The 10,353-nt window shown below is 37.7% G+C and overlaps 1 protein-coding gene across 2 annotated transcripts in view; it reads left to right on the forward strand.

The window, feature by feature from the left end:
* Positions 1-10,353, forward strand: part of CUNH8orf34 (chromosome unknown C8orf34 homolog) — a 154,489-nt gene that overhangs the window by 66,297 nt on the left and 77,839 nt on the right. The window contains exons 3-4 of one of the 2 annotated variants that reach the window (XM_004637532.1): positions 555-686; positions 5,869-5,997. In XM_004637532.1, coding sequence (XP_004637589.1) covers positions 555-686; positions 5,869-5,997 — 261 coding nt within the window. The remainder of the gene's footprint in view (positions 1-554; positions 687-5,868; positions 5,998-10,353) is intronic. The other variant, XM_023722398.1, reaches the window with a different exon arrangement.

A 10,353-nucleotide genomic window follows, 5' to 3' on the forward strand; every position in this document is an offset into this window, starting at 1 on the left:
GATCTAGGTTGCTAAATGGTCCAAAGTGGAGTGAAACTTGTGATCCTGAGTTCAGCTTATGTTCTTGCTCTTTACATTGATTTTTTTCCTAGAGTGGTGCTATTTTGTTTATGCAAACTGAAATGTGAAACATTTCGTCTAGTTTAACGTTTGTTAATAAATTACCACAGGCAGGCTTCTTTGTTCTTTCATTGTATGCTGTAGCTTGAAACTACTGTAATTTAGATTCTTTTCAAGATTTTACGTAAGTTGATAATCATGCTGCTGTTGAAGATTCCAGTGCTGGCAGAACCCTGCGTATCTGCAAGACTGATGAAAGGAGTTACTGTTTCTTGTCTCTTTACAGCCAACTATACACGAATGTCCTTGCTGCACATGAATTAATATAATTTTCTTTCTTGCCGGAAGTAGAAATCTAAGAAGTTCACAATATCCTAGACCCTGTTTTCCCCTGGCTCCTTTTAGTGGTCTTTTGTATCAGAAGACGTTATATTTTATAACCAGAATTCTTCCACCTTCATTACTGGGTTTTTATATATATTTTGTTTTAACAGATACTAAAGGATCAAGGAGAGATTTCAGAAGCTATGATAAACCTTGGCAATTAAATGCAAAGAAGCCAAAAAAGTCCAAAAGTGACCTTGCCGTGTCTAGTATTTCACCCCCCTCACTGGACTCCAAATCATGTGAGTAAATTTATTAGTCAAATGTGATTCAGTTTTTCAGTCTCTACTGTTCAGAAAATGAAAAACCATGATAGTTGAAGTCGAACTTTTTATCTGATCTTTCTGGCTACCCACCCTAATGAATTCCATTTCTATCTCAGCATTGACGTCTTACTTAGCCACTCAAACATGTGTACCTGATTTGGCCAGCGCTAGTGTTTTGTTCTTTGAAGACGATGAGGTCCTCCCCTCTTGTGCCCAGCTGCAGCGTGAGGCTGCATTCAAAACAGAACCAAATTCACTTTTACTGAAATGCATAAAAGCAAATTAAGTCTCTTAGAGCAGAAGTAGAGGGAATCTCTGTTCCAAATATTTAATGAAAAGAGATGGGGAGTGGGTAGGGAGGAATGGAAAAATAAACACTATTAAGACAGGTAATGTATGCATACCAAGTCCCGTGATGAACATAAGAATTATATACTACACACATGCACAAATAAAAACAAAGAATAAATTAAAAAAAAATTAACATCCATTACCTAGGGTCTTCCTGAAGTCCTCTTCTTTGTTGCCTGTGGCTGAAGTTCCTATATTTATTTCCCCCTTCAACTCTTAGTACCCTTCTTTCTCTGGGCTCCTCTTTCTTTCCCACTGCCTGAATAACCACTAGTTTTCTTCAGTGCTCTGCTGCTGCCTAGAGGAAGCTTATTAAGTAATCATAAGCCTGTAACAAATTTCATTTATTCTTGGAAGACAACAGCTTCAAAATTGATCTTCCTATAAATTCGTTCCTTATGCTTATTACATAGTGAGATGCATGTTTTTTATTTCAACAGAGAAGTGAGTAGGTTGAACATGTTTATTTTTGTTTGAAAGTGTTTGAAAAATGGTGTGTTAACTAGAATCTCTGCCTGGGTCATCTGTGGATGACACTGAAATTAATGCTGGAGGTCTTCATTTGCATATGTACTAGTACTGATAAGTAGTATTGTTTCAACCACACCAAGTTACTGACTGTCAAGACTAGATGAAATATTATGAATTTGGCAAATTAAGATGGTAATATAATTGTTCTTCACAAGGTTAGTATATAAAATTAGATCTCAACAATTTTTAAAACATACAAAGGTGGAGAAGGAGAGGGGAGAGGAAGTTAAAAGAAGTGAGATGTGTTATACATGTTTGAATTGCTCATGATGGATGTAATCCTTAAGTGCTACAAACCTGTACTAGTAAAAATAAAATAAGCAAATTTAAAATTTGCTTGTCTTATAAACACCAGTGTACCTACTAGTACCCAACACAGTGCTGATGCTAATGACAAAGTGCTACAAAAAAATTTTAAAAAGACTAAAAAGAGTAATAAAAATTGAAATGACTCAAACCTCAGTTTTCCTTTCCATCACAGATCTCTCCATCTCTCTTTTCTCCATCTTTTTTTCTGTCTGCTAATGATAAGTTCATGACCCTAGCAGATTACTAATTTATATAGCAAATTTTGGATCCCATAATTTATCACTAAAGAGAGAATAGCAAAGGCCAGCTAGTTCTAAAGGCTCTTTGCCTTTTCTAGCTATGTGGCTACTTATCTACATGATTTACAGTACCAAAGGGAGATACAGAAAGATCAAGTAAACCAGAAAAATGAACAATGATACACAAGATTATTGCACTATTGACCACCTCGAGTTGAAATTTATAGTCTATTGTGACCGATAAAGTAAAAACACATACATAATTCTCAATTGCAGATGCAATATGTGGAAAGATAGACAATATGGTGTACCATTAAACAATGACTACCGTAGCAACCTAGTCATTTTAAAACACGGGTGCAAGGAAAGTGGTAACTTATCCCTAACAAGACAGCTTTGGTGAGAAAAAATACTTCAGATGAACTGAGAAATTGTTGCTGACTGGCTGGCCAACTTGGCCAGTTCTCTCGCTGGTCTCCACCCATGAGAGAGCATTGGGCTCAGTCGGGTGTCAGGCTGCTGGGGCCTGTCTGGTGCTTATCTGAGATTATTGATTGGGATTTTTTTTTATAAAGTTGTGTCCTGGCCAAGACTATAGCTCAGTGTCACAGTGGCTGCCTGGAAAGCATGAGGTCATAAGTTTGATTCCCAGTATTAAAACAAACAAACAAACAACAACAAAAAATCTGTGTTCTTGTTAATGAATTAAAAAGGAGAGAGGGAAAGATCTTGAAAGTCATAGTACTTTCTAGGAAATTAGAAAATGTGAGACAGCTCAGCGGACTAAGCACCTGCTTAGGCAAGCACAAAGACTGGGGTTCGATCCCTGGCACCAATGCCATGCCAGCCCTGCCCCCAGGCATGCTGAGTTGGCCACCAAGAGCAGGTGTAGCCTAGCATGCCTGTAATCTCAGTGTTGGAGATACTGAGACAGGAGGATCAATAAGAGTCCAAATTGTGTAGTAAGACCCTATAACAAATACAAATATTTGGGAAAAAAGAAAATGCAGAGATACAGATTGCAGATAAAAAAATTATTCAAGTAAGATTCAAAATACAAATGATGTTTTGAACAATCAGGTACAGATTTTATTTTATTTATTTATTTGTGTGTGTGTGTGTGTGTGTGTGTGTGTGTGTGTGTAGTACCGAGGATTGAACTCAGGACCCTGTGCTTGCCAGACAAGCACTTGCTCTATTGAGATATTTTCCTAGCCTGATATTGTTTCATTTGCAGTTTCTTGGGAGCCCCCTTGGGAACAGCCCACGATAGAAAAACATCAGGAAGTATTTTCCAGATTGAGCAGAACCCTGAACTCCTCGCAACTCTAACGTCAGTCTGGCAATGGTGACCTCTGTGCCAGAGTCCCTTAAACAGAGAGGCTCAAGATGAGCCAGCTGCAGCTTATATGTTTTGAAAAGTTTTAACTTTTAGGTCTGTTTAAATTACACAAGAATTACTTTCTTATTTTGACAACATAGAAAATATACATATGTAGAAAAATAGTTTTCCCCATTCCTACTCATCAAATTCAGTTCTCCTAGAGAGAGAGATCTACCTTTGTATCATTTTCCTTGTGTGCACGGTGATATGTAATACGTGTGAGTGATTTTCTATAAAAATGGCTTAAAACTGTAAACCTCACTAAGCTACTTATTTGATTATTCTAAATTGCATTTGGAAATAGCTCCATGGTGATAAACTTAGATTTTACTTTTCAGACTACTCATTGCTTATTGTAGTATATTGTGAAGGCCATCATTTAGCTACTCATTTGTTGAAGGATGTTAAGATTATTTCTAGGGCTTTGCCACCATTCACAGTTTGATGAAATAAAAAACATCTTGCACTTTCTGTGAAAATGAATGATTTTGTACATTTACCGTTCACGGGTCTGGATGTTTTTGTGTGTGATTGCTCACCAGGCAGAACATCACTGGGTCCCACAGGAAGGACAGTACTTTTGAAAGGGTGGTGGAATGATATTTTTGAGTAGTTTGAGACTATTTTCTGTGTCCTTACCAGATGAATAATTTTTTAAAAATATTTTATTTTTGTCAATATAAAAGTACATGATTTAAAAAATAAAGTCATGCAATGAAATAGCAGTGTCCTCTTTTCTCCCTAAACTGCAATCACTTTCGCCTGTTTTCGATGTTTCTCTGGCTAAGTCTACACCTCGCATTGCCCAAAGTACCGATGCAGCTCTTTTCCTTTTTAAGGCATCGTCTCTTGTGCTTCCTTGCTTCACACCCTCGCTCCATTTCATCCTGGTGTAGACTAGCACAGTCATCGCATGTTGGTTGAATGTAGATCTTGCAGTAATATAATTGTGACTGTCTTAGTTAACATTTTTACTAAGATCTATACAGACTTGTCAAGTCCAATCACTGAATTTTCTAGAATTAACCATTTTCTCTTTTACTTTGCTTTCTATGTGCTCATTGCTAACCCTCCACTAAACTCTGCCCAAAGAATTAAACCTTAGTAACAAGATCAAACACATCAAGTACCTGTAATTCTATGTTCCTATGTTATTTTATACTTTTAAAAATTCATTGAGAGGGGTGTAGAAACATCTCTGCTGCAACTCTGTCTTCTAGCTCTACTCTTTGCTTCTAGGTCTCTTGGTTCCTAGGCATTTTCTTTGCTGTCTTGAGATACCATCCTTCTCTCTCTTCCTCAGGATTCCGCTTTCCTTTTCCTTTTGGGAGATGACTTCAAAAAAAAAAAATTAGATCATTTTTTTCGGCTTACTTTTCAGTTTGTTAGAGCATGTCCACTCTCTGCTTTCCAGGAAAGATTACTTATGAAAGAAATATTGGTTCCTTTATGTATCCTGATTGATTCAGTAGCTGATATAAAATTATGAGTTAGAAGTAATTTTCTCAGACTTTGAAGGGGTGGTTGTATATTTCAGGGCAAGTACTGCTGCTGAGAAGTATAATATCAGTTTGATTGGCTATTTTTGCATTTGAAAGTGTTTATAATCTTTTCATTATTGTCAATATTTAAACATTTTTATAATATGGATTGAATAGTGCTTGGAGTTTAATGGACTCCTAGGTCTGGCAAACAATTCAGCTCTTATACCTGTCTAACTATGGCATTTTCTCGGGAATGATTCTCTAATATTTTAAGTACATGAAGTGCTTATTCTCTTGCCATTGTCTCTTCATGGACTTTGGTTTATTTTTCTGTCTCACTACATACTTACCCATTTGCATCTTCCAAAATTCATTTCTTGTTGAATAATCTCCTTTCTCCTTTTTTCAACTAATTATTTGAGAGAAAACAATTTCCTTGAATGTAACATAATTTTAGTGGGAACTTGGGAGAGAATAAGGAAAGGGGAACACATACATTTTATCCTTTTTGTTGTATTAAAATATAAAAGGATATCTTCAAACATTTGTTAGCTGCTAAAAATAAGTCAATAGATACTTTCAAGATTATAACATAATATAAATATACTTTGCCTGCATTTTTCCACTAAATGACAGAAATTAGTAGCTTTATAATTCAATATCTGAGTATCATTTGCTTCATAAATGCTGCCACATGTTCCTTTACTTGTTCAGTTAAAATTTTTAACTGACCTCACATCTTTCCTTCTGTTTGCTCTCGAGAACCATTTGGTCTTGGTGCAGTCTTTCACATAATGATGAAAAGTGAGTTTGAATCATATATAGTGTGCTCATGAAATAACCATTTTTTTTAAACATAGTGCCAAGGTCAGTAGAGCATCCTAGATGGAACTGGCGGACTAACACAGAAAGCCGTGATTTTGATGAATTGAACCACATCCTTCAAGAGAGCAAGAAGCTGGGGAAAGCCCTTGAGAATCTCTCTCGGAGTAAGTTCCTTTACTTGGTTATAATTGAAGTTCTTAACAAATATTAAAGCAGAAACTTTCATCCTCATTTCCATAATCCATTTCAAACATCCTTATTATAATTCTGAGAAAGACTGAAAAGTTCTAAAGGTGTGAGATTGATTTTGTATATTTTGTAGATCCACGTAGTGGATTATGTCGTGTACAAAAAGTATCAGAAAGCCTCCTAGCTGTTTGAGGTCAGCATCACTGCATAGTTTCTGTTATCCATTCAAATGAACATACCGTGGCATCTTCTTCATTCTTCTCTTTTGAAATACATTGCATTTTCTGACAAATAAATATAGTTATTGCTTCTTTGAGTTTTTGATGTCCCTAATCTTAAAGATGGTAACTGGGCAAGATTCCTCTTAGAATCCTTTCAGAGACTACCATACTTACTTTTTAAGAAAGGCTTTTATGAAAGAAAGAACTCTATAGTCTAACAGCTTAGTTTAGACATTTTGCTCTTCCATCTAAGAGGTGAATGACTGCAGGTAAATAATTTAGCTTCAGTGAAACTTGTTTTCCTACATTGATAAGGAAGGAAGGCATGTTTGTGTCTCTTCAGGTAGATATAAAGGTTTAAAGTGATGCATTTCAAGTCAGATCTTTAAATGTTACCATCATGAGAGCAGACTATTGAATAGTTTTTGTGATTCAATGAATACATTCTGCATAGACACACACAAATATATACTCTCTCTGTATACACATGCATATATGCTTCATGACTTTAGAACTGAATTCAAAATATTTCTGTCTTTCTCTGGTTCTTTATGTATTTCTGTATTGTAAAATTAGACACCTTTGGGAGCACATTGATGTCATGAACTTAGCAAACTTTTATTCTAGTACTGTGGAATATTAAAGATGTAATGAGAAGAAAAACACTCAGAAAATCATAGTGGATTATGTTTTAGGATCTCTCTGTCATTTCATTTTTGGTAGCATGATTGCTAATTTTGTGATTTGTGTCAAAGTTAAACATTTTTTTTTTTGCTGTAATTTGGGAGTTTTACAATATACATGTATGTGTGTATTTTATGGTAATTATGTTATTTCTATACCTAAGCATTATATTACATTTATAAATATATAATATATACCTCTATTTATAACTCACTAAACCCCTTTAGTGGACATTTGTGTGATAAAACTTGTTCAGTAGTTAAGCTACCTTATAGTGTGATCTTATACCATTACCACTAGTAGAAACTCTGCTTTTAGCTAGATTTGCTTTTAGAGTAAATAATAATGAAGGGAGTTTTTGTCTCATTACTGTGTTATGTTCAGGAAAAGAACCAGCCCTGGTCATTTTCTTATTTCTGGGACAAAATACCAGACACCCACAATTTAAAGGAGGAGAGGTTTGTCTGAGTTGACCATTTTGGCAGAAAGATGAATGCCTTCAGGGCAGGTTTGGCTGGTTTGAGTTCTGGGGATCGAACCACAGCAAGCTGAGCCTGACTTCTTTGCTGAAGCAGCCACTTAAAGAACTGAGCTAAGGGGCAGGCCCCCTGAGTTGACCATTTTACTCCATGGTTTACTGACTGCAATGTCAAAACCGGATGGCAAAGCGCTGTGGCAGAGGAAAAGCTGCTCAGTGCAGGGCGCCAGGAAGCTGAACGGGGCGGGCAGGGCCCAGGACAGAACCTCATCTTCCAGCTCACACATCCCCAGGGACCCAACTCTCACCAGGACCCTCCTAACCATGCACTGAGCTACTGAAGTCACAGGGGATGAATGCACAGACGAGTACAGTGCTGTCATGAGCAGACCAACCTCCACACACCTGGGGTGTTTGTGGGACTTTAAATCTAAACATGACAGAGCTTGATCCCATTAATATGGCCAAGGCACATATTAATATTTCTAAATTTCACCCTATGTGGTAGCTCCTGTGGCTCTCCATAGCCTGTCAATTTATTTAATAAATGGACTAACAGAAGGCTGATTGAAGAATGTGACTGATTATTACACGGATCTTCAAATATATTGCCAGTTAACTTTTGTCTTCTAAAGTATGACAGCTCCTTGCAGATGCTTGTTATGTTATTGTGAATTTAAAAAGCATTAGTTTGCCCCAAATATTTGAATAAGGGGATTAGAATATATTTTGATTATGTTCTTACCCAGATTTATAGCTAAAATGTCAGAGTTCAAACTGTGGTCTTTACCAGAAAATATATGTATAGCTTTCTAGAGTATGTTGGTTGACTCAGGCTATTATAGCAGAAGAATATGGAATGGATAATTCATAAAACATTAAAAATAACTCTTGTAATTCTAGAGAAGCCCAGGATGGCACTAGCAAATTTGATGTGTTTTGCCCATTTCTGTTCTCACAGGGTGGAAGGGGCCACACCAATCCACAGCCACTTTTATATGGCACTAGTCCCATTCGCAGAGAGGAGCCCACAGTATCTGATCACCCCCCAGGTTCAGCCTCCTCACAGTGTTAGCTTGGAGACTAGGCTTTAACCTGTGAACCTTGAGTGAGTGAGTGAGTGTGTGTGTGTGTGTGTGTGTGTGTGTGTGTGTGATGGGAGACACAAACATTTAGACCATAGCACACATGGAGCCTTACAACTGAGCCATGTGATAAGAAGCCTGTGAGGGACTTTATAATGCTTCAAGGCAATCTGGAAAAACAACAGAGGCCGAAGGTAATCCCTGGTCAGCAAAGAGAAAATCTGCGGATAGAGTCTTCATTCTCTGCCAGGAAGGGACAGTGAAGCTACAAGGAGAGTCTGCAGCTGTACCCAAGTGATATTTAGTAGTCAGCTCCTCTGCTTATGATGGATGCTGCTTCTGGCTTTGCATGACAGATTTAAGGCATGCTGTTTTGTGAGAGTGTGGTGGTATGGCTTTTCTGGGGAGAAGAGGATTAGTTTTATGGAAAGAACTGTTCTATTCTCCCTTGAGCTTTCTTTCTTGAACAAAACGGTATGAATTTTAATATTGAATCTTAGCTGTCTTCCAATGTATTCCCCACCAGATTATCAATAGGCTTTCCTGGGCTAGCCAGATAGCTTAGCAGACTAAAGCACCTGCTTAGGCAGAGTGAGGTGGCCAGGGTTCGATCCCTTGTGTGCTGTGCCAGCCCCGCTCCTGGGGCATACTGAGAGGGTGATTGAGACTGGGCCTGGTGGTACACACCTGTAATCCCAGTGCTTGGGAGGCTGAAAACAGAAGAATCATTAGGAGTCCAATCTATGTAGTGAGACCCTGGAGACCCTGTACTAAAATACATTAAAAAAAAAAAGCTTGCTGTGGTTGGACCTAGCTCCCCAAATGAAGCTACATAATCAAGAACCTGTAGTTGAATAGAATTCATTCTTGCTTTTGCTTGTTTGACTCTTCCATGATTTTATTGGGAAGCTCTTCCTCCAATTTGATAACAACTCTATTGCATGTATCAGTGAGCTTTCATTGCTGTGAGGCAAGACCTGAGGAACTAGTTTCAAGGAGGAAAGTGCTATTTCTTCTCATGATTTTCAGTCTGTGGTCAGTCGGCTCCATCACCTTCAGGCCCAAGCTGAGGCCAGGACGTCACAGTAGGGGAGCATGTGTGAAGCAAAGCTGCTCAGCCCACGGCAGCCCAGAGCCAGAGAGAAAGAGCCTACTTTTGTCATAAAGGGTCTTCCCACAAAGTCAGTAAGCTATGAATTCATACATAGTTAAGCCATCTGTGAGGGAAGAATTCCCACAGGTCCATCACCTTCTGATGGCCCCACCTCTGAACATTGTTGCACTGAGGGTGAAGCTTTCAACATGTGAACTTTTAGGCACAAAACCAAAATAATGCTCATATTTTGATTAGTAGGAAGACATAGGAGATGGAATTTTCCTTTGTGTGTGGTCAAAGGAAATACTGATCTTGGCACTCCGGAAGCTGAGGCAAGAGGATCACCGTGAGTCTAAGGCCAGCCTAGGCTACATAGTGAGTTCAAAGCCAGGTGACATACATCACAAAGTTATGTCAAAAAGAAAGAAGGAAGGAAAAAAAGAAAGAAAGAAAAGACAAGCAAGCAAGCAGGCAGGCAAAAACCCTCAAAATATAATATAAAATATTATATGTCTTCATCCTGTGAACATTTGATGCGCCTTGGAGTCGGTCTAGGTTTTCAGCTATTTCTTCACAATTTGAACACTTGACGGTTATCCCTTTTAATTTATTTGAAGTGCTATTTTTTTAAATAAAGGTTCATCTGTCCATGCAAAAAAAAAAAAAATCTCTTCATTATTATGGACATTGAAGGGAAGGGTTGAAAGTTTTCAATTTAATACTATCTCTAATGAGGATCATCTCTTTGTTTGATTACAGTTACATAT

Source organism: Octodon degus, unplaced genomic scaffold (genome assembly GCF_000260255.1).
Source record: "Octodon degus isolate 3935 unplaced genomic scaffold, OctDeg1.0 scaffold00091, whole genome shotgun sequence".
NCBI lineage: Eukaryota > Metazoa > Chordata > Mammalia > Rodentia > Octodontidae > Octodon > Octodon degus.